This window comes from Phascolarctos cinereus, unplaced genomic scaffold (assembly GCF_003287225.1).
Source record: "Phascolarctos cinereus isolate Bilbo 61053 unplaced genomic scaffold, phaCin_HiC Scaffold_5;HRSCAF=322, whole genome shotgun sequence".
Lineage (NCBI taxonomy): Eukaryota > Metazoa > Chordata > Mammalia > Diprotodontia > Phascolarctidae > Phascolarctos > Phascolarctos cinereus.
The window spans coordinates 445,349,019-445,373,351 of NW_027555958.1; the positions used below are offsets into that span (position 1 = coordinate 445,349,019).

Consider the following 24,333-nt stretch of genomic DNA (forward strand, 5'->3'; position numbering starts at 1 on the left):
CAGCAGAGTCATGAAAATCTGCAGGGGGGAGGAGAGGGTGATTGATAGTGTCCAAAGTGTCAAAGAAGGATGAGATTTGGCAATCTGGAGATCACTGGTGTGGAGCCTGAATTTGCCCCCATTCCCAAAGGAGAGAAAGGGGGGCTGTAGGGCCCCCTAAGCCTGTCTTTGACGTTTAAGACTGGTATAATAACCCAGGTGGTGCAAGGGCAGTGCATCCTACCATCCAGCCCCTACCCTCAGACAGCTCACCTTCTGATGGAGGAGACGACATGCAAACAGCTATGCACATACAAAAAGAGACGCAGGGCAGATGGCAGGTCATCTGAGAGGGGAAGGCCCTAACACCTGGAGACACCAGGAAAGGCCTCCCAAGGATGAGATTTGACCTGAGTCTTAAAGGAAGCCAGGAAGTGGTGATGAGGGGGAGACCAGGGGTGGGGAATCTGTGGCCTCAAAGCATGTGGCCCTTTGACTAAATCCAAACTTCGAAGTTAAAGGGCCACACTTGAGGACCTAGAGGGCCTCATGTGACCTCGAGGCTGCAGTTTCCCCACCTTTTGGGTGGGGAACAAAGCCAGAACAAAGCATGGAGATGGGGGCTAGAGTGCTGTTCAAGGAACAGCAAGGAAGCCAGAGTCACTGGACTCCTGAGTACATGGAAGAGAATAAAGTGTAAGACGACTGGAAAGGTAAGAAGGACCAGGCTACAGAGGCCTTTAAGAGACAAACAGAGGGTATATTTGATGCTGGAGGTGGTAAGGAACCACTCAGTGTTAGAAAGTAAACGGAGTGATGCAGTCAGACTTGTGCTTCAGGAAAATCACTTTGACAGAGCAGGGAGGCCAGTTGGGAGACTATTGCAGTCATCTAGGTGTGAGATGATGAGGGCTTGTATCAGGGTGATGATTGTGTGAGTGGAGAGGAGATATAGATCAAAGTATATACACACACACATACAAAGTATATATATGTATGTGTGTGTATATGTATATGTATGTGTGTACATATATATATATATGCATATGGTGTTGTGAAAGTCATAACAACCTGAGGATAGATTGGATATATGAGCTGAATGCCAGGGAGAGGGGGAGGGTTAGGTGATAGGATATATCTGATAAGAATGGCCCTGGAGCCCAGGAGCCTTGAAAGCCTATCCTGGCTCCTGGGTCATGGTGGGGGGGTGGGGGTTTTTTCTCAGGGGCCCAGACTGGGAGAAATGTGAGAAGATGGACTCCAGGGCAGAGGAAACCCCAATCTCCCACTGCCACTTCGAGTCTCGAAATGACAGTGCCATTCACATACTGGTGGAAATAACCACTGAACTAGGCACCATCCAGCAATACCTTGCCACTCCCTTCTGGATGCATCAAATCGGTGAGAGATTCTATCCTGCCACCAGTGGCCCCTCTCCCAGACCCAGACTCTGCCACCACCTCCTCCTGCCTCCCAAACCTTTGCACCCCAACTCCCTCCTTCTTCTGGTCCCCAGCTGCTCTGAGGGATGCTCTCCATCTGCTTCTCCTGCCTCTCCAGTTCTCATTGAAGCTCCAGAGCTGCAGTGGACAGTCGGGTTCAACGGGCAGCTCAAGCTGACTTGGAGGCCCCCTTTGCCCTGGCTACCAGGGCAGACCCATTACCAGCTCCGATACTCTGGGCAGAAGCTGGGCCACTGGAAGGTAAGAGGGCCTCAAACTCTAGCCCCTTCCCTCCTGGCGCTGGTCTCACTGCCTCATCACCAGGTGTGCCAGGGCAAGCTGGGAGTTCGGGCACTGTGTGTGAACCTCAGGTTGTGCGTGTATCAGCGTGTGTGTTTAGGCTCTCAGCGGGTGTCCCGGTGTGGCAATAGGAAGGTCAAGATGTATCAGTATGGGTGATTGGGCGTTACGTGTGGGAGCGTTAGGGTGTATTCACGGGAGGGAGGTGAGTGCAAGCGCATCTGAACCGCTGGGCACGCGCGTGTCAAGGTGTGCGTGGGAGTGTGTGTGGCAGTAAGGCTGTGTCAGGGAGGGCAGGCGTGTAGAAGCGCTTATAGGGCAGAGAACGTGGAAGCGTGTGTGAGAAGTAAGACATAGGTCAGGACAAAGGTGTGTCAAACTCCCCCCCTCGTCCACGGGCGAGCCTACACGCTGACCAATCAGACACCTAAGAAGGCCTCTGTCCCCGCCCCATCCGCATTGGTCTGTGCAGGTGCTGGAACCTCCGAGGGGCGCGCTGGGAGAAACACTGGAGCTCCGGCCCGGGGCGCAGTACCGATTGCAGCTGCGCGCGCGGCCTGACGGCCCCACCTATCACGGACCTTGGAGTGCCTGGTCTGCGCCTGCGCTCGTGGAGGTTGCTCCAGAGAGCGGTGAGAGGCAGGGACGGGTAGGGCTGGGGCTGTGCAATACGCTCCTTGGGGCGCGGTAGGGCGGGTGCGGCTGCGTACTGTGGAGAGGGGACGGGTCGGGGGCTGGAGCCCGGGACTACGGTTGCACAGCGAGGGAGAGGGCGGAGCTCTGGGCCCAGCAGTTCTGACCTCCGCGACCTGGACCCCCTGCCAGGCTGGGTCTCCGTGGTGACGAGCGTGGTGCTGACGTTGGGCTTCGGCGGCCTCGTGGGCCTCGTGTTGCGGCGCCTCTTCCCGGCGCGATTCAGGTACGGGCCCTGCCTTCTGGCGCGTGCGCGTGCTTGACCACTCTGTTTTCCTCCCTTTCTCCGGCCTGGCCCGGATACAGATGGATACAAATGGATACAAAGTGGCAGCGGGAGGAGCCCTCCTATGGAGGCAGACCTTAGCTCACTGGAGTCTGAGGCCGACCGAGCCCCTGAAGATTGAAGGGGGCCAGGGGTGGGAGAGCATTCCAGGAACGTGAGGCAGACAGTGCAAAGGCAGCGATTGAAAGGAAGGCAATGCTATAGTCCACCGAGTAGAAAGGCAGGGAAAGACCAGATGGTGAAGGGCTTTGAAGGCCCCAGAGACGAGTTTATTATCCTGCAGGCAATAGGGAGCCACCGAGGTTTGTGGAGTAGGGACTGTCAGGGTCAGATAAACCTGGATAATTTGGAGTCTGTGAACTTAGTGTGTTTGGGTTTTTTTAATAGCTTGATAACTATTTTCACATGATGGGCTTCCTTTGTAACTATGTGTTTCCTTTTATGCTCTTGAGAACAATGTTGCGGGAGGGTCCGTGACACCCCCATTTAGTAACCCTCTTAAAGGTTCCAGAGCAGAACCTGTTCTGGATGGTTAGTTTTGCTCTTTGGAGTCATTGCTTCCCTTTCTAGCTGACTACAAACCATTTTAATGACCCAAGTCTACCTCCCCAGCCCTAAGCTCTCTCCTGACTCCAGTCTTCATCACCTGCTGCCTTGGTAGCCTTATGAGATCCAACTACCGGGCTTCCTTGTCGTATCTCTCACACACAGCCTTCTAATCCCTTACTGTTCCTGGACAGCTCCAACTGGAAGTCCCATAGTCATCTCAAAGTCAACACATCCTGGACACAACTCATTATCTTTCGCCCTCCAACCTTCTTCTCTTCCCGATTTCCTTATTACCGTGCAGGGCACCACCATCCTCTCGTCATTCAAGCACTCAGTCTTGGTTGGACATCTTCGACCTCTCATTCTCTCTTACCCCTCCCCTCACACCTAATGTGTTGCCAAGGGCTTTCCCCCTTTCTGATGCTGCTACCTTCCTCATCATCTCAGGCCTGGACTGTTGCCTGCTTGTTGGTCTCCCTGCCTCTCTCCCCACTCCATTCCTTCCTCTCATCAGCCTCCAAAGTGATCCTCCCAAAGGCCAGGTCTGACCATGTCATCCCCCCACCCCCACCCCAGTCAATCCCAAGGGCTCAGAGAACCAAACACCAACCCTTCTGTTGAGCATTTGAAGACTTCTCCAATCCAGCCACTTTGGTTTACTGTTTCCCACATTCAGCCCTCCAGTTCCTAACTGTACCTTTGCCCAGGTTGGCCTCCATACCTACCGCGCTTTCCCTCCTCACCTTTACTTCTTTTGTCTCTCAAGATTCAGCTCAAATCTTACCTTCAGGAGGCCTTTCCCAGCCTCCTAGCTGCTGCTTGAGCCCTCCTCTAGTATCTACTTTGTGTGTCCTGTGTACAGAGTTGGAGAGTCAGATGATAAACATTTATTAGGCACCTGCTGTGTGCCTGGCATTGTGCTAAATGCTAGGGAAACAGGTACTAAAAAGAAAGTGTCCCTGCCTTCAGGGGGCTTACAGTCTAATGGGGAGCTGGGGGTGGGGAGAGGGTACCCTCTGGGCCATGATGGAGTAGAGAGCTAGGTGAGAAATGAGGAGAAGTCTGTCCTGGATTGCTCCTTAACTGGAAGAGTAGGCCTGTGAGGTCATTGTACTGAATAGGAAACTACCAAGTAAAGAAACTCCATCCACCTTCTGCAGGTCTCACTTTCTCTGCAGCTCACAATCCTAGAGTTGTCTGGGGGGCTGAGCTGTCCACTGACTTGCCTGAGGTCATAGCCAATGGATATCCAGAGACCCAAATTGGCCTTCTTTGCTCTGTGGCCAGCTCTCCAGCCACTGGGCCACGAAGGCTTCCCTCCTCCATTAGAGCAGGATCCCTTTGAGAGCACAGACACCTTCTGCTTTTCCTTTGGATTCCCAGGGTAAGCACTATGCTTGGTATATAGTAGGTGCTTAATCAATGCTTGCTAATTTTCCCTGGAATCAATCGAACTCCCTAGGCTGTGGCTTGCAGACAGTAGTCCCCTGGGTCTCCTCCATGTCTCTGGGTCACTGCCAGGCCAGGTGCTCCAAAGTCCTATCTGCCAGTTGTCTCAGGACCTGAGCAGTGATTTTCTCCCTCTCCAGCCTAGGTCCTGGAAGGAATCTAGGGCAGTCATAGTTGCCAGATTGTTCTATCCTCTGTGCAAAAGTCATTCAGTGCCACAAATGTATCAATTCCCTGCTGTTAGGCCCCATGCAGACAAAAGCCAACCTGTACCTTCAGCCCCCAGGGGCTGCCATTGTATACCCAAGTAAGGAAATACTGAGCAAAGATCTAGGGAGGCCACTTTGCTGACACTGGGGTGTTGTGTAGGAGGAAGAGGGAGCAGTCTCATTTCACCAGATAGGGACAGTGGACAGGGAATAATGTGAAATAAAGACAGAAAGGTAGACAGGAGCCAGCTTGGTGGTGAAGCTCTCTTTCTCTCCAAGGTGGCCCCCTCTTTGAGGCCTTCATCTCCCAGTGGTCACCACTCAGCCTTACTTCTTGCCTGGGCTATTGTAGTAACCTCCTCATTGGACCCCCTGGATTCCAAGATCTCTCTCTCCAGCGCTTTCTTCATCAAAATTACCTTGCTAAATTAGCTCAGCTCTGACTGTGACAGTTCTGTCTGAGAAGCTTTGGGGACTTGGCACTGCCTTGAGGATTCACTTTTCAGTCTGGCTGCAGATGATCCTTCCAGCCATGTCCCATTACTCCCCCTCAGCCTATCTGGCCTGCTGGCTCTGCCGTGATCACTACCCTTAGCTTCTCCCGCTTTTGGCCTGCACCTCTGCTCTCTCCTGTTCCTGGAATGATCTTTCTTCTCCCCTTCACCTCTTAGAATCCCTGGGTTCTGGCAAGAACCCTTTCCCCTCTGGCCCTCCACATCCTTAAAGTATCCCATACATGTTATATCTCTTCACTCCATTCCCTGCCCCCAGACTCTAAGCCCCTGGAGGGCAGGAACTGCAAATGCCTGGCCCCAGGGGATGCTTCATAAACCAGGTTGTACTGTATTGTTTGGGACAGACTTTCTCTGCAAACACCTGTGTCCTTGGAACTCACCTTTATTTTCTTTGAACACGTAGATATTTGCTCTCTTTTGTCCAGCCCAACCCCCTCCTCCCCTCTGTGAACTCTCAGATGAAGGGCCAGCCTTTGGTTAGAGCCAGGCCAAGTAGCTCCCTCCTCACATCTGCCACCTCTCGGAGAATGAGCCATCATTCAGGCAGCGTACAAGTTTATCACTTGCCTTGCTTTTAGCAGAGAGAAATCACAGGCCCTATTAAGCTTTCAGCAAGCAATTATTAAATGCCTGCTGTGTGCTCAGCAGTGTGCAAAGCAGAAAATACCATATAGGCACAAGGTCATTTTGGAGGAAGACACTGTTGCGGTCTGAGAGGTTGAAACCCCTCAAAGACTGGAGTACAAGATGGGTTGTCTGGAATGAATTCACAGACTCAAACATTCTTTAAGTAAAGGTGGCAAAGATTTATTGTTATGCTTTTCAGTGGGCAAGGATTCTTAAAGAACCTGCGAGAGACAGATGGAGCTAGGGTTTATATGGAAAAGGGCATGGGAATGCCAGGGATAGGTGCAGGTGTCTTTGGGAGCTATGGATGGGAAAGTACAGGGAGTATACCAGACAGGGAGGAAGATGACAGAGGTATGGATCTTGGGAGTCTGGCAGGAGGAAGAGCCCTTGGACCAGCCAAGGACAAAATTCCTTGGGCTGGGCAAGGCACCCCTCTCTCTCTGTCTTGATGAGAGAATGCTCTGCAACAAGGGAAAGCTTTCTCACAAGACAGGAACTTACTAAGGAATTGGGAGGCTTCCAGAGACATGATCTGAGGGCTGGGGCCTGAGCAGCCCAGCACTCTCTCACCCAGCTTTGTGTAGCCTCCCCAGGGAGAGATATAAGCGTCTTGCTGGGGCCCGTGCATGAGTGATTGCTAGGCACAGTGTCCTTGGGCTGGGGAGTGATTGTCAGAGACAGTCTGAGACTAGGGAGAAATTGGGGTCCAAGTACAAGCACAGGCACCCAAACACGAGCACCCAAGCACCCCATCAAAACAAACAAAACCCTGCACTGGTAGCTGGAAGCTCAGATCTGGAAAGGATAAAGTGCTTGAGCTGAGCTTTGAAGGAAAGTAGAGATTCTAAGAGATGGAGATGAGGAGGGAGGGCATACCGGGCATGGGGCACAGCCTGGGCAAAGGCCTAGAGACAGCAAATGGAGTGTCATGTGTGAGGAAGGTCAGGGTAGGTAGCCTAGAGTGTGTGGAGGGGAATAATGGGAAGGGTAGGTTGTGAAAGGTTTTCAAAGCCAAACAGATGTAGGAGTTCTGCTCTTTATCCTAGAGGCAAAAGAGGCCACTAGAGTTTTAGTAAGGAGTGAAGGGGGTAAGAGCTGAGCTTTGGCATGTCAAGTTAGCAGCTGGGTGGTGGTAGGGCTAGAGGGGTGAAATGTGAGGCAGGCAGGCCGAGAGGAAGAGCTTGCCCTAGGTGAGGTGAAGAGGGTAGCGGCTAGGCCCTTGGAGCAGAGGGCTTGGATCCAGAAGATGCGCCATGGCTGTCTGAGGGAGGGAGCGTGGGGTGAGGAATCGTTGAGGATGACCCCAAGGGTGCGAGCCTGGAGGACTGAAAGGATGGTGGTGCCCTGGACAGAAGAGGGCAGGGTTTGGGGAAAAGTTGAGGACATGCGGAGTTTGAAGTGTCTGCAGGAAACCCAGCTGGCCAAGGCCAGTAGCCACTCCCCTATCCTGCCTCAGTGCTATCAGGCCAGTCTGTTTCCTCCTTCTGGCCCTCCGTGCATGCCCCCCACAGCCACGGCACTCTCTTCCTCCTGCTGGGGGCTTCCTTCACCCATGCTTCTTCCTTGAGCGTCCTGGTTTTCCTCACCTGAGCGGATTTTAAGACGCGGTGCCTCTCTAAGTCCTTCCAGGGTTTATCCCAAGTCATAGGGGACCCTTCTAGGAGATTGGCCTCATTAATATTAAGCCTCTAGTTTTTCCTGCTTATTTCCACATTGATGTGTTTGTATATAGATTTCTACGACATCTCTGGCCATGGCTTTTATTGATTATAGTCTCTTTTCTTGGACACCTGTGAACCACAGCCAGGTCCCAATTAGTGTGAGTAATTAATCCCATGATTTGAATTCTCACTATTTGAAATTATCATTATATGGAAAATAGTTTTTATTGTTTAGTTGTTTCTTCATTCATATCTGGCTCTTTGTGACCCCATTTGGGCTTTTCTTGGCAAAGATACTGGAGTGGTTTGCTATTTCCTTCTTCAACTCATTTTTAGATGACAAAACTGAGGCAAACAGGGTGAAGTAACCTGCTCAGAGTCCCACAAATAGTAAGTAGGTGAGGTCACATTTGAACTCAGATCTTTCTGACATTGGGCCTGGCACTCTATCCACTGCACCACATGGCTGCCCCCAAAATATGGTAGCCCAATGGAAAACACAATGAAAAATTTTTAAAAATAAATTTATTAATATAATAGCAAAGAATAAGGAAAAGTCTATTTCTGATTCAGGTTTATTACAAAGTAAAAGAGTGGTTATGATGAGGAATGCATGACCCTCGCCTTTCTTAAAATACAGTCAAATTTCCTCACACCTAACATACTTAAACCATCTGAAGCTGGCACAAGGGTACCCAGAGCAACAATACAGGGACAGGAGGTGCTTGGATGTCCCACACTGAGCCTTCATATCTTATATGCCTTCCATATTTTCAATCAAGCCTTTATTTATCTTTCTAAGTCTTTCAAACCCCATTACTCAGACTACCCAACTTTCCTTTACATTTCAACCAATTGAATTTGGGAAGAAGGGCAAGGGTCATGAATTCCTCATAAGTTATAGAAAGCAACACTTAAAAAAATTTAAATTACTGAATCTACTATATAATAGGTACAGATAAGCTTATGTGTAACTACAGATAAGCCTAAGCTGATATGTTGAAAATGTTTTTATTGTCATTTAAAATATTTTAGCAGCATGAACCGAATTGTCTTCTTTTTTAAATCTTCATAGAGATGCTGGTAGGTGCACAGAATTTTATCCACTTCTCATGAATTTGCATGCTCACATTCTCACACAATAAGCCAAGTGTAGCTGGATAACCAGGAGCATTTTCTAAAATCAATAATGCTTTTACTGTCCTAGGGTTAAATAAACTTGAAAACCAGTCTTTGGAAATAACTTGAGTCACTCATGCTTGAAGCAATCAATGGTTGTCACTTCTCCCAATGGCAGGGTTTCAATATTGATAAACAAATACTGGTTTTGATTTAAAATCCTCTTCTGAATTATCTCCCAACAAAAGTGCTAGGTGATCCTTCGACACTTTTAAATCCAGGTAAAGCTTTTTTTTTTTCTTAGAAATGGATGTTCTGGAAGGCATCCTTTCCTAGAATAAGCCTGTTTCATCCACCTGAAAATTTTGTTGATCAGTGTATCCATTTTCTTCTTCAAAACATCAGGATATTTCACTGCCACATCCTCATCTGCCTCTTTGTTAATTTTAATATTATGTAATTGAATTCAATTTTTAAACAATATTTTATTTTCCCCAGTTGCATGTAAAGACAATTTTTAACATTTTAAGAAATTTTTGAGTTCCAAATTTTCTCTCTCTCTCCCCCCTGAGAATGTAAGCAATTCAATATAAGTTATACACTTGAACTCAATTTTTAAAGCAATCAGCCAAGCACAGTAAAAGTTCCTTCAGTATCCACTTCATTTCCATTTTCTTTCCCTGCCTTAAATACACTTGAAGCTGTTGTCTGCTGAATGGGGGGGCTGCTGTACTGAAAGGAATGCATCGATGCTTGCAGTCCTCAATCCTACTGCTAAAAGATACTCCACGCTGATCATTGTGATACTTCTCTGTTTTTTAGTGGTTTGTGGACCACAAAGGGCTGGTGCAATCTTGCCTTTTTCTTTGATTTCACCTGCATGTTTTATAAGATTACATCACTGCGGATCCTAGGACCACGTTCATTTCATTCAATTACCTCATTATTGTTTTGATGTTACAGCAGGCTGCTGCTTTTTTGTGCTGGCACTGTTTCCATCTCACACAGCCTTCCTTTTGTCTGTTTTAGTAAGGGCTTTTTAAAAGACATTAATTCAACCATATTGGTAATATTGTACATAGCAACACAGCCCACCCACATGCAGTGATCCATAGCAGTATGTTAAAGGCCTTGAAAAGCTGAAACATGTTACTTAATTGAATTTTGGCTTGCATTAGATGTGACCTGGTACTGTTTTATAACTTGCACTAAATACTGGCCGTGGCATCATGGATTCAGCCATGGAAGGGATTTTAAAGGTCATCCAATCCAACCCCATTATCTTAAAAATAGAGTACCTAAGGGTTGGAAGGGAGAAGTGACTGGCCCAAGGTCACCCAGATATCACGTGATGGAGCTGGGACTAGATTTGAGAGCATGGCCCTCTTACTTTGGGGCCTCACATCCCTGCAGCCCCTGGGTAGCTCTCCCCCTTTTCACTTTATTCATTAGGCTCACAAATCTCTGGGACCCAGGTCTTCCCTTGTTGGGTACTTTCCACCCCCAGACAGGAGGCCTAAGTGAGGACCAGTGAATCCAAAGCTCTCTGGAAGCCCTTCTTCTCAAGCTGCTGTCTCCCTTTCTCTTCTGAGTCTTCAGCCTTGAATCTGCAGCAGGGGGTGGCCCATGCCCCCCTCTCCATTCTGGTGCTTTCACCAGGCTCAGTGGGCAGTAGCCAGAAGGCGTTCTCAGAGTGAAACAGGAACAGTGGATGAAGGGATGCTGTGGGGGTAGCATTGACCTAGATTCTAGAAGGGCTTCTGATCAGGCTTTTAGAATATTCTTGTGAAGAAAAAAAAAGTATATTCTTGTACAGAAGATGGAGAAATGTGAACTAGATGATAAAAGGGAGAAGGGCTTAATGATAGACAACAAAGGGATTCACCAGTGAAAGGGATTCAGAACAGGTGGCACGGCCACCCTCAGAAAGTGGTGGAAGTTAGTAGAATAAATGTACTGGAGATCTGTGTCTGGCTCTGTGCTGGTCTAACTTTTTTTTTTTTTAAACCCATGACTTAGATAAGATTATCATCAGTCAGTCAACAAATATTTCTCATGTGCAAACTCTGGGCCAGGCACTGCCAATGGCTGGGGGCAGAGAATGGTACGGACAAGATGCCTGCCAGCGAGAAGCTCATCTTCTAAGGAAGGCAATAATGTTTAAGGAACCAGGTACAGAGTAAAGTGACAGCCGCTCAGTGCAGGAGGGAAGTAACCCTGGACCGAGGAGGATCCAGAACCAGAGCCAGTGACTGGATCTACTGAGATGAGAGTCAGTAGGGCTAAAGAGAATGTCTGCTTTGGTACCAAAAATCAGCTTCCCAAGTACAAGGGAAGGAAGGGTCAGAGTCAGACTGGGGTTTGTCTGACAAAGCTCTGGCGGCACTGAGGTGTCACTGAGGCACCAGGTCTGAGTGCCAGACCCTCTGACCTTTCCTAGGTGTGTGGCTTCACCTGGGGCAAGTCACTTAACCTCAGTTTGCCTCAGTTGTCTTCTGTAAAATAGCACTTACCTAGAACCTATATAAAGTACTTTGTCATGCAAATGTTCTGCCCGTCCCAAGGACCAAGACCACTACTACTGCTAGTTTAGCCTACTGCAAGGTCAATCTGGGTCAGCAGTCTCAAGTCCACAAGCATTTATTAAGCACCTACTGTATGCCAGGCACCGTGCTAAGGGCTGGGAATATAAAAGCAAAACCAGTCCTAGGTTTTAATGTGGGAGACCACAGACAGGTATGAAGCAACAAGATTTCAACAGGATAAATTGGGGATGATCTCAGAGGGTGGTAATGTGACAAGCCAGTTAAGCGAATGAATGGGATTGTGGCCCATATCAAAGAGCCCCAGCTTCCAGAGGGCAGGAGCTGAGGATTCCACTTTGTCCTTTGTACTGGTCAGACCCGGTCTGCTCAGATCTGGTGGCCACAGGTTAAGAAAGATGATAAAGCTACAGGGTGTCTCCAGGAAGGGCTGAGCAAAGGGCCTGGAGTCCCAGGCATTTAAGAATCCATCAGAGAAACCGGGTGGGGGGGGGGATTGCTTGGGGTAGAAGAGACTCCAGGAATGAAGGCCCCCTGCCTTCAGCTATTCAAACAGCTGTTGTGGGAGGGAGAATTCAACTTGTTTGGCCCCAGAGGCTAGAATCAGGAGCAGTGGGGACAGTGCCCAAGAGGCCAGTGTAGGCCTGGGAGTCAGGAAAATCAGCAATCTGGTTCCTGTTTTTGAGAGGGACGAGGTAAGCTGCCTCTTTGCTTCCTTTGGGCACTTTCCCTCTCTCCATGGATACTAACAGAGCTGGTCCTACTTGGGGGACAGCTTCATTATTTAGTGGCCAGAAGCAGATAAGACAAGGATCTAAGACACAGTGTGATTCCCTGGGGGAGTGGCACCTTGCCACTCCCATGGGTGCTGGGCTGTCTTCTGGGAAAGCTCAGGATATCTTGGGCTAGATCAGAAAGGCTTGGACAAGGGACATACTTGAAGTCCCAAAGAGTTTGGTCGCTCGGCTTGAACCCAAGTAGAATAGGGACAGGAGGCCAAAGTAGGCCCTTTCTTTCTGGGGGCAGACTTGAGGGGGCAATTCCATGTTGGGAAGGACTAAGAGGCTGCTTAGCCATGGCTCTGTGAGACAGGGCTACACCCCAGTTCTGCCATTATCCCAGACAACTCATGGGCAGCAGGTCCTAGCCAGCCCTGCCCTGTCTTGGCCGACTTCAAGCTGTAGAATGGCTTGAAAGAGGACAGTGGGCTCTAGGCCAACTGACAGGGGAGGGACAGGACACACTCAAGGGGTAACTTTTGAAGCTTGAAATGAGGTACGCCAGAACCCAATACGTACAGGCTATGGCAGCATCCTGGTGAGAGCCTGTTTGCCCAGGCCGGTGTCAGAATACTGTTGTAAGAGTATAGCTCCTTGGGGCAGCTAGGTGGTGCAGTGGATAGAGTACCAGCCCTGAAGTCAGGAGGACCTGAGTTCAAATGTGACCTCAGACCAAACACTTGACACTAGCTGTGTGACCCTGGGCAGGTCACTTAACCCCAATTGCCTTAAAAAAAAATACAGCTCCTAGAGCACAGCGGCCCCAGGGTGCTCACTGCTGCCCCCCTCCACGCTGTCCCTTTCACTTACCCCCAGAAGAGTCCCCACACTGCCATAAATGACTATGTCACCCCTCCCTCCCTGTGCAGGGCCCTGCGGCAGACCCTATGGCCTCCACTTCCTGACCTGCATCGGGTCCTTGGAGGCTTCCTCACTGAGCCCCCAGCCTCCATGAGCCAGGTGAGTGATGCCCCTGTCTCCTAGGATTCTTGATCATATCTACTTCCTCCCTCACAGTCCCTGACCCCATCTCTTCTAGCCCAAGGTCTTAGCCTCAGGAGGAGGTGAAGAAGAGGAACCAAGCCTCTTGGAGGTCCTTTCTGAATCTGTGGATGGCCAGTCCCAGCTGGACTACCCGGTGTTGCTGCAGGCTGGCTGCCTGGGGTCCTGGTCCACACCCTTAGCCCCAGCCTCTTCAGATTCTGAGCCTGACCCCATCACCCACATCGACAACTACTCCTACCTGCCTCACCTGTCCCAGCCTCTCCCACCCTCAAATCACTGCCACCAGCCCTTGGACACAGTGCCTTTCCCTAGAGCCCCCAGGCACGAGTGCCTGCCAATGACCCCCTTTACCCCCTTGCTTTCCCAAGTGAGCTCCAACTCAGCTTACTGACTCTCTCGACCTCCTGGGGACCTGTCTCACAAGAGTGGGGCCCTTGCCCTGATGGGGCACATCACCATCTCCTGAGCAAAACTTCTGTCCTCACCCTCTCAGGAAGACCTTCCAAACTAAATCCCATCCTTCCCCAGTGCCCAGCCTTAACACCACTTCCTGACTGTGGAAGCCTAAGCAAGGCGGGCTGCAGATTCCCTGGGCCTGGGCTTTGCCTCAGCAGCCGTCGGTCCCCAGAGTGGCAGGCCCTAGGACTTGAGCCTTTATTACAAAGCACTCGGGGTCTTCCCCAACCCTGGGGACAGAGTCTTTCCCAAAGCCTCTGCCAACCTCATTATACAGAGCAGGAAACAGCAATCCATCCTCTGCCCCTTGCACATGCGGCCCATCCCCCATCTGGCTGGAGCCCCTGGGGTCAATGACTGAACAGGCTTCATAGTCTTTCTCACACTGCCACTCAATAAAGGTTTCCTTGAATGACCACTTTAGCTTCATACACTGGGGACAGGGCGAGGGACATAGGACTAAGGAGTGGTCAGACCCTTGCCCATTGCCATAAAACGAGCCTGTCAGATCCCCTCAGCCTGGCCCGGGCTCCCTGCTGCCTCACAGCAGCAGAGACAAGCACACAGCAGTTGGCAAATGAGCATGGTTGAGCAAAGGCTGGGATGGGAAATGAGAGGCCCCGAAAAGCAGGTGAGATTTTTCTCTAGAGAGAGGCACTGCCTTTCTCCATTCACCCTAGGTGTTGGGAAGACCTCTAGGCCCTCTTTGTAGGGCCAGCCACCAGCCTGGGAATGAAGAAGAAGCCAAGCCCCTTTGCCTTTGCAAGGTCCCAGCACTGGACTAGACAGGGAGACAGCTTCTGAGTCAGGAAGGATGAGCTGTGACAGCTGGGGAAGGTGGCACATATATGGGGCCCTGAAGGACACCAGGCCTGAGGACTGACACGGGAACACTCTACAGCTTGTTTATTTCTCAAGTATGCCTCATAAGAGCCCCATAGGGAGAAAGCCACTGCCAGTATCTCACTCCTACAGCCCCATTTCACAGAGGAGCAAATTGAGCCTCAGAGATGGCCAGAGTGTCGAAGGGAAGATTCAGACCCAGGCCTCTGGACTCCAAGGGGTCAACACCAAATTGCATAGTATTGGAATTCAGGGAAGGGGGAGGAGAGACGACGAGCAGACCTGCCAGATGAACTTTGGGCACAGAGTTGCCACTCAGCATGTGCTCATGGACTAATATATGGGGGGGTAGCCAGATGGTGGAAAGCCTTAAATGCCAGGTGGAGGAATAGGGAGAAGTGGAAAGAGAAAAATCCTTGCATTTCTGAGCACCGCAGTCAGAGAAAGCCCCCAAAAGAACCCTGTGTCTGCAACATCTCTATTGACAGTCTGCCCACAGTACATCCAGTAGGCCGCCGTTCACCCTCTGGTGGAAGAGCTCCAAGGCAGGAAGCCCACCTCCTCCCAGGGCAGCCTGTGCGCCTTGGTGATGGCTGTTAGCAAGCTTCCTGAGTGGGCCTCTTTGCAGCCTCCTACTCCTCTTTTTGATTCTGCTAGATGAGGCCAAGCAATCCTAATCCCTCTTCCACATTAACTCTTTCTGTACCTGAAGCTGGCGAGGTTCCTCTTACCCTCTTGTTTATCTCCTGCCAGATTGAAGGGTGCCAGAGCCCTACTCGGTTGGCTCTGACAAGAGCTGGCCATTCCCTGCATTCACTGTGGGCTAGGGGCTCTGGCCAGCCTCCCACCTGGAGGCCTTTCAGAGCTGGGCCAGGTGCTGAAGGTGGCCCTTGTGCTGCTTGGTCAATGTGCTCACAAGCATCTATCTGTGCTTGCTTTCCACCCCATCTCCCAGGCCTTTTCCCACTGTTCTCAGTGCTCCTCCAGCCCTGCACTTTACATCTTCAGCTTCCCCTGCAGCCTCCTTGTACCAGCATCCTCCTGGTCACCCAGGCACCTCAGACTCCTCCTCTTTCCTCATCCTTCACCTCCAGTTGGTTGCCAAGTCTTGGCCATTCTTCCTTTGACATGCTCTCCACAAGGCTGGGTGACGTTGATTTCCTCCACAAGAAGGGCCTTTCCCTTTACGGGCTCCATCCCCCTCCCCCTTTCAAAATGCCCCCAAATGCCCGCCTCTGTAGGCAGGCCTTGGCTGATTGCCTCATTCCTGGTGCCCTCGGACTTCACGCAGGCCAGTCTCCTGCTAGTTGAGGTCCAAAAGGAGCATGAAATAAAACACTCATCATCCAGCCAGCAGCTAACAAAAGAACCTTCCTTAGCCATAACAGGAGAAAGCATTGATTCAGGAGCTCAGCTGCCCATGCAGGCTCCTGGGGCTGGTCTGCCCTCGGAAGCCTCAAAGTGACCATGAGCCAATCACCCTCTAGAAAGGTTTCAAGATCTTTTAAGGGAGAACCAACCCGATTTGCATGGGGTGGGGTGAGCCAGTTGTTTACATTACTCCTAGAATGTAAGCCCCTCGAGGTGAGGGACTCTTGTGTTTGTAATCCCCACTCCTTAGCCTGGCACACCCTTAATAAATGCTTGTCGATTGGTTTATGACTGTGTTATGATCGATTTATGATGACACTTTCTCCCAAGATCTAGGATGGCCACCTCAGTCCCCCAAGCCTCAGGATCAGACCTGGACCAGTCTGGTAAATAGGGCCTCATTAGTTTCCTTGCCTCCCGGTTCTTCCCTCCAAACAATGCTGTGGATGCTGACAGATTAATCTTGAGCCCAGGTTGGATCATGTCATGCCCTAACTCAGAAACCTTATGGTGTCATCTTCTCAGCCTCTATCACCCACAAAATCAAGTCTAGACTCCCACTGCCTGGCATGATCCCTCCCCCAGCTTTTCTATTGCTTCCTCATACACACCCCAAAACTGCCCAATCGGGGAGTCTTGTCTTCCGAGAATTCCCTGTTCATTGTTAGCCAGAGTCCCAGAATTTCCACGGCCCTCTTTGCAGCATCACCAAGAAGTCTGTCATCCCGGCCTCCCCTGGAGCCAGCGATGACCGGTAACTCACTACCTCACCAGGCCACTTTTGGACAGCTCTCATAGGTTTTCTTTACTTTGATTCTAAAAGAGTAGCTGTGTGGCATGAGGCCCAAGAGCTGGCCTCAGACTGACCTAGGTTCAAGTCTGGTCTCTGATGATGACTGGAGGAGCCTGGGCAAATTACTGCATCCTTCCTGGGGTGTTATTGCAGGAAAGCCTCATCCGTGGTTCATTTACCTGCCTCTCCTGCCAGCTCCACAGTCTCACTAATTGATTCCCTCTGCCCTCCTGTTCTGGAGCCAGGATCAAATTAACTCTGCCATTGGGTCACCCTCCCAGTAACTTTCTGGACCAAAGACCCCAGCCCCCACCACTCGAGTGGGTTGTCTTCTTCATTAGAACGAGAGCTTGTTGGGGGCAAGGACTCATTGGTATCCCCAGTGCTTAGCTGAGTGCATGGTACTTCTGAGCTCTTCATAAATGCTTTTCATTCTTTTATCCATTAATTAATTAATTATTTCATCCTTTCCCTCAGCCTCTCAATGCCCCAGGCAATTGTGTAGGACTGTAAGTTTCAGAGTAGCTGACTACCTGCCCTGGGAGTTTCCTGCAATGAAATCCCTAGACCAGTCCCAAAAATCTGTCTTCCACTCTGCCACATTTCCTTCCCTCTTCCAGTGAATTAAAGCCCCCTCCTCCCCACCCCACCCACTTCCAAGGGACCTTTGTCTAGTCAAAAGTTTCAAGCCAGAGAAGTCTTCTTCCTGGGGGATTTGCTGCTCAGAAAACTTCCCTAACTCCCCATGGCCTAGGGCAGCATCTCGAGTGTTCTATGGCACAGAGAAGGGGTCGGGGCTCCCTAGAATTAAGACGGGGAAGGGACCTTGGAGGAGCCTAGGTCTAGAACGGGAAGGGCCTCCAAAGGCCTGTAGTCCAACTCCCTCATTTTATAGATGAGGAAAATGAGACCCTCGGAGGCTAAGGGTTCACACAGGTAATATAAATATCAGAGCCAGGATCTAGGTTCCAGTCCAGTTCCAGAGGGCTGGTGAATGCACACTCGCTTTCTGCCTCCTTCCTCTCTTAGAGATGATGTAGTCCAACCCCTTCTGTTGCATTCCCACAAGGAAGGGACAAGCACAGAGAGTGATAGAATGATGGAAATGCGCGAGTGGGCTGTGGGTGTGTTATGCGAGATAGCCTTTTGATACTCCAGTCTGCTTGTCTTCACCGAGGCATCTGGGCCCGACACGTCTGTCGCCAAGCTCAGCTGGACCTGGACCTGGACCAGCTCAAACCCTAAGCCCGAGGGCAAGGGAAGGGAGAGAAACTCTAAACGGTTGAAGGATTGGGATGGTGGGGCCATGCTGCAGCGAAATTGAGTCGGGCTGAATGTAGTCGGTGAAAAGGCTGGACGCCGAGAGCTTTAGCCAAATGGAACAAGCTGTCTAGAGAGGAGGTGAGCTCCCCATCTCTGGATGTATTCAAGCCGAGGCAGGATTTCCCTGGCAGCAGGGATGCTCTATCAGCAGGATTCAGGCCATTGCACCCCACTGCCAACGGGGACTGGAGAAGATTTAAAGAGCTTGTCCCAGAGTGCAGCGGCTGACCGGCCAGGCTCTGCCCCACACCGCCTCGGGTTTCTCGGTTGGCCCCGCCCTCTGGCCACGCACAGTCTCAGCTCCGCCACGCCCCCTCGGGTACCCTGGTCCCTCATTAGGCACCCACACCCTCGGTCCCATGCTCCGCCTCTGCCTCAGATGCGGCTCCTCATTGGCCCCATCCCCGACGTGGCCCCGCCCTGTCCCCGCCTTAGCTTCAGCCTTGGTCTCTCATTGGTCCTGTCTCATGAGACCCCGCCCTCACCTCAGCCCTAGTCCCTGGTCTGGCCTCGCCCGGGTCGGCGTCCCCGCTTCTTCGGCTCTTTTCACCATGCTCCCTTTGCTTGGCTGGGGTTGGCCTCTCGCGAGGAAGGCGTGTCTCGGAAGAAGTCCCGCCCTGAATCCTGGAGCCAATGGCGGATGGCGGTTGCGGCCGTTGGATTTGAAGCGGCCAATGGGAGTGCGGCGGGAGCCTTCAAATGGCCGCGGCCGGAAACGCCCAGCCTGCGCGGGCAGTGGAGGAGGCAGCAGGGGCGGAGGACTAGGTGAGACCCGGCGGAGGTTCGAGGGGGCCGGGAACCGGGGAGCGGAGTGGGGCGCCGAACGTGGATTAAGTGCCGTCCCGGACGGAGGCGCGCCGAGAGCCAGGGTTGGAGCGAGGTCAGGGCTTGCTGTGCAGAGGCTCGGAGATGATCGTGGGGAGGATGGTGGAGGCTGTGGGAGCCGCGGACGTCTCAGAGTGAGAGCAGAGGAAGGCCTGGGCGGGGCTGCCCGCAGGTGTCGCCCCGGGGTCCGAGGAGGCCGCCCCAAGGCGAGCGGGGTGCGGCCGGCCCAGGGGATGAGGGGCTTCCCGGGGGCCGAGTGTTGAGTTCCTTGTTTGGGCTCCGGTACCGAGCGGGCAGGCTCCGCTTGGAAATGGGGGCCGCGACCCCGAGCGGGGCCCATGGCAGGCCTGGGGGCGTAGGGGGAGGGGAGAGTAGAGCCCAGCGCCGGGCGGGAGAGGAGGGGAGGCAAGGAAGCAAGCGCGAATCGAGGTGTCTCCTGCCCCTCAAAAGGGGTGGGGGAGGGGGCCTGGCAGAGCCGCGGGGGGGGCCCCAGGGTCGTGGGGTCGCACTCACTCAGAGGGAAGAGGGCTCCTAGTCTGTAAACGCAACGTTATCCGTGTCTTCTTTATTTTGCTCAAGGTTTCCCGGTTGCGCTTTGATCTGGTTCAGGCCAAGCTCGGGAGTGTTGTAGGCAGCGTGCTGGACATCTGGGGCACCGTGAGAGGGAGAGGCAGACGGGCCGGCTTGGACGCGGACAAAGGGGGAGCCTCAGTAGGGCAGGCAGCGGACTGTGTTGGATGTGCTAGGACATCAGGATGTTCAGAATAAACAAGGGAGAGACCTCAAGAGAAGACAACCACTGAACTGAGCTTGGGGGGGAAAAAACGAGGGCTGCGGAGAGGCAAGAGGGCAGAAATTCCAGGGGTGAGGCACAGCCTGGGCAAAAGCACGGAGGTGAGGGATGGCGAGAAGGCTAGTTTGGCTGGGACAGAGAGTGTTGGAGAGCGTCCTTTCCTAAGGCCGGAAAGGTGGGTTGGAACCCTGTTGGGCAGGACTTTAAATGGCAGCCTTGAGAAGTTTGCATTTGGCCCTGGCTCGTCAATAAGTAGAGGAAGTGAGACATGGTCGCCTTTTTCAATTTAGGAAAATCTTGTTAGTGGCTGTGTGGAGGTGGGAGGCAGGGAAGCCCACTGGGAAAAGATTTTGTGGTTCTGGGGAGTAGAGAGAAGGGAAAAGGTGCAAGAGATACCCTCGATGTGTTGGGGAAGGAGACTGAGGAGGTGAGGCCAGAGCCCTTAGCAGGAAGAGAGAAGTTTGGAAGAGGAGAGTTTTCTTTTGGGAGCAAAATGAGATGTTCTGGACAAGTTAAGTTTGAAATGCTACGGGACAATCCCTTTCCAAATGTCCAGTGATACCTGGGTCTAAAAGTCTGGGGGTTGATGGGGTCACCAAGAAAGGAGTAAAAGGTGAGAACATCTTTCTCTCCCCCCACCCCAGTGCTGCCTTGCTTGCCAGTCGCAAATCCAGGGCTTAGCACGTAGTAGGCACTTGTTAAATGTTTGTTGGCTGATTGAGGCAGTGGGAGGCCAGAAGCCCAGCTGGTTAGTGAGAGCTGAGGAGTGGTCCCATCCCCTTCCCTGCACTGACATCAGGCCTCCTGTGGGTGTCTCACAGATGCCAAAGTGACCATGTCCCTCTGCTCGAGAAGCTTCTGGGATTCCCCATTCCTTACCTCTACAGTAAAACACAGCCTCCTCTATTCACCATTTATTCATGGCCCTTCACCACCTGGCTTCAGCTGGTTTTTTCCCTGCCTGGTACATTTTCACCTGTTTGTTATTGCTTGTACATGGCGTTCCATCTCCTATGTCTGAGGCTTTGCACTGGCAGCTCTCCCTACCCCCACCCCCACTCGGCTTTGAGAGAAGCTTGGCCTCCAGCACCATCTTCTCCACTGACCTTTTTTTGAGGAGCCTCGATGCCCATGCCCTAACTGCCAGGCTGCCCTGCCTGCATTCTTCACCAGCTTTGTTTCTTGAGCACTGTTACTGTTCCAGATTTGTCTTTATATCCCTGGCCCAGCTTGCTTCTGCCCTTGACCCAGAATTCCCTTGGGGTTCATTGGCCCAGTCCTCTTCCTACCCTTGATTGGGGGTTCCTTCAGGAAGAATTTGGTCAGTCATTTTTCAGTGACCTTATTTGGGGTTTTCTTGGCAGTGATCCTAGGGTAGTTGGCCATTTCCTTCTCCAGCTCATTTTACAGAGGAGGAACTGAGGCAAAGAGGATTAAGTGACTTGCCCAGGGTCACACAGCTAGGTGTGCCTGAGGCTAGATTTCAACTCTGGAAGCTGAGTCTTTGGACTCTAGGCCTGATGCTAATCTCTCCCCTTCATCTTGTTCCTGCCTGAAGCTCTGAGTGGGGTTAAGCTTCATTTTACACTTTACAAATCTGTTACAAATCTGACCCCAGGAGGCAGCTCCAGGTGTTGTTCTGGAGTCTGGAAGCCCTGTGTTCCAGTGCCGCCAGCTTTGGGACCCTGGGCAATTCACTAAATTTTCCCCATAGGCCTTTTCTTATCTCTAAAAGAGGGTGCAAAACAGCCCCTGCCTCCCAGGGTTGGGAGATTGTCAGTGCTTGTAAACCTTAATGTGCTCTCTAAATGCTAGCTATTATTATATTCTCTAAGGGAGGGAGTCTTAATTTTTGTGTGGCACGGACTCCTGTGGCATGCTGTGTGGTGAAACCTGCAGAGGCCTTCTCAGAATGTTTTTTAAATACATACCATGGATAGCATTGCAAAGGAAACCAGTTTTATTGAAATACAGTTATTGCTGTACTTTGGCTCCCGGATGAAGAAGCCCTAAGCTTTCCAAGTCCTCCCCTTTCTGTAGATAAATCATCCAGCCCATTTTAAGAAGGTATTTCTTCCCTTTTATCCACACATGTACCTTCTCCTTGCTTTGCTGTCCCCTCCTATGGTCTTAGGTAATTTCTGGCCTGCCTCTCCCGCTTTCTATCCTTGTGCTGTTTATTTTTTTAACCCAATTCTAGAACTTTACATTTATCCCTTTAAAAGTTAATCTTATTAGATTCTAGCCTTTTAAGATGTCTGCAGTGCATTACCATCCCATCATCCTCGAGTCCCCTCTCTACACCGGATTCAGTCTGCCCCTTTCTGTCCCCTGCTTGTCACAGACCCTCACATTGTAGCCTCTAGCAGCCCAGGTCCTTCTAACAGAGGGCCCTGCATATCCTCAGGAGCTCTGAGGGATGGCTGCTGGCCTCTCTGTTTCCAGGTCCAGTACTATGGCTCAGTTTGTATTTGAGAATGACCTGCACTCCCTGCTCCAGCTGGACACATCTATTGTCAACGCACCTCCTGCTCGATGGCAGCGCAAAGCTAAGGAAACCCCCGGGCCCCCCCCTTCCCCAATGCGCACAGCGAACCGATCACACAGCTCCGGGAGGACACCAGGCCGGACTCCTGGTGAGTGAGGACAGCAGGGGGCCGGGGCCTGGGCCTGGGAGGGGAACCTGGCCGGGGGTCATGGGGAGGGGACAGCCCTTCCAGCCTCTGTCTGTCTTCTCAGGCAAATCTGGTTCTAAGACACAAAGCACTCCTAGTAAGGCGGGCGGGGATCGCTACATCCCCCATCGAAGCGCATCCCAGATGGAGGTGGCTAGCTTCCTGCTGAGCAAGGAGAATCAGCCAGCCAACCACACGCCCACCAGGAAGGTGTGTGGGTGGGTGTGTCTATCTGTGTGTATGGGCATGGGGTCGCCTGCTTGTGTGAAAAGCCAGTCTGGCACCTTCCTGACCTTGAGTTCTGCCCTCCTCAGGAGCAGCAGAAAGCCTGGTCCTTGAATCTAAATGGTTTCGATGTGGAAGAAGCCAAGATCCTCCGGCTCAGTGGGAAGCCTCAGAATGCCCCAGAGGGCTATCAGAACAGCCTTCGGGTGCTGTACAGTCAAAAGGCCACGCCAGGCTCCAGCAGGAAGAAGACCTGCCGCTATATCCCCTCCCTTCCTGACCGAATCCTAGATGCCCCTGAGATTCGGAATGATTACTGTGAGTGGCCTTGGGAAGCTTTGGGGGCGGGGGGCAGGAGAGCTCAGTAACCCTGGATACAGCTGCCGCCTGCTCTCTTCAGACCTGAACCTCATGGACTGGAGCTGTGGCAATGTGCTGGCTGTGGCTCTGGACACATCTGTGTACCTGTGGAGCGCGGGCTCAGGGGAGATCCTGCAGCTGCTGCAGACAGAGCGGCCAGGGGACTACGTGTCCTCTGTGGCCTGGATCAAGGAGGGAAACTACCTGGCCGTGGGCACCAGCAGTGCAGAGGTTCAGGTGAGAGCCAGAGGTTCCCTGAGGGGAGCCCTGATGGGAGGCAGGGACTCCAAGGGGAGCCCTGACTCCCAAACCTTCCTTCCCTCCCTCTCCAGCTATGGGATGTCCAGCAGCAGAAACGGCTTCGAAACATGAGCAGCCACACAGCGCGTGTAGGCGCCCTGGCCTGGAACAGCTACATCCTCTCCAGGTCTGAGCTGGGCCCTCGTCCCTGAGAATGCCTGCCTGCCCCCACTGGCTCGCTCCCTCTATCAAAACCACAGTCCTGGTGGGAAGGAGGGGGAGGGTTGTTTGGATGGATGGAGACCCTTTCCCTCAAGGGAGTAAAGGGTCTCAGAGCCCCACCTTTTGCTGTCTCCTCCTCCCAGCGGGTCTCGGTCTGGCCACGTCCATCACCATGATGTCCGAGTGGCTGAACACCATGTAGCTACGCTGAGTGGACACAGCCAGGAAGTGTGCGGCCTACGCTGGGCCCCTGATGGCCGATACCTGGCCAGTGGAGGCAATGACAACTTGGTGAATGTGTGGCCCAGTGCCCCTAGTGACGGGGGCTGGGGTCCCCTGCAGACCTTCACTCAGCACGTGGGTGCAGTCAAGGTGAGAGGCCAGGGCAGCCAGAAGTGAGATGGCTCAACTGTAAGCGGGGGAGAGGGGGGAGCTGGCACTCTTCTAAACCTCGTTTTTCCCCTTCACCTTCTTCGCTAGGCTGTGGCCTGGTGTCCGTGGCAGTCCAACGTGCTGGCCACTGGAGGTGGCACCAGCGACCGGCACATCCGGATCTGGAACGTGTGCTCAGGAGCATGTCTCAGTGCCGTGGATGCCCAGTCCCAGGTGTGCGCCATTCTCTGGTCCCCACACTATAAAGAACTCATCTCTGGCCATGGCTTTGCCCAGAACCAGCTGGTCATCTGGAAGTACCCGAGCATGGCCAAGGTGGCCGAGCTCAAAGGTCACACAGCCCGGGTCCTGAGCTTGACCATGAGCCCTGACGGCTGCACCGTGGCCTCAGCTGCCGCTGATGAAACCCTGCGCCTCTGGCGCTGTTTCGAGCTGGACCCTGCGCGGCGGCGGGAGCGGGAGAAGGCGAGCGCAGCCAAGAGCAGCCTCATCCACCAGGGCATCCGCTGAGGCCTGCCCCAGCTCCACCCCCTGCCCACTGGGTTTTATTTTTCTAATAAAGACATCTGTCCCCCTGCCTCACTCTGTCATGTCTCAGATCACAGGTACTGCCTCGAGAAGGCTCAGGAAGACTACGTGCAGCAGTCTGCAGGCT

General features: G+C 52.3%; 1 protein-coding gene across 12 annotated transcripts in view; it reads left to right on the forward strand.

Annotated features, from left to right (window-relative positions):
• LOC110200195 (cell division cycle protein 20 homolog) overlaps nt 1–24,256 on the forward strand; it is a 36,044-nt gene extending 11,788 nt beyond the window's left edge. For 2 of the 12 annotated variants that reach the window (XM_020975394.2, XM_020975395.2), the window contains exons 7-17: nt 1,205–1,380; nt 1,540–1,682; nt 2,194–2,353; nt 2,547–2,640; nt 22,009–22,199; nt 22,303–22,448; nt 22,553–22,781; nt 22,864–23,060; nt 23,156–23,250; nt 23,429–23,657; nt 23,766–24,256. In XM_020975394.2, the coding sequence (XP_020831053.1) occupies nt 1,205–1,380; nt 1,540–1,682; nt 2,194–2,353; nt 2,547–2,640; nt 22,009–22,199; nt 22,303–22,448; nt 22,553–22,781; nt 22,864–23,060; nt 23,156–23,250; nt 23,429–23,657; nt 23,766–24,188 (2,083 nt within the window). In that variant the 3' untranslated portion in view covers nt 24,189–24,256. The other 10 variants (XM_020975400.2, XM_020975399.2, XM_078156586.1 and 7 more) reach the window with 10 other exon arrangements.
• The last annotated feature ends 77 nt before the right edge of the window (nt 24,257–24,333 follow it).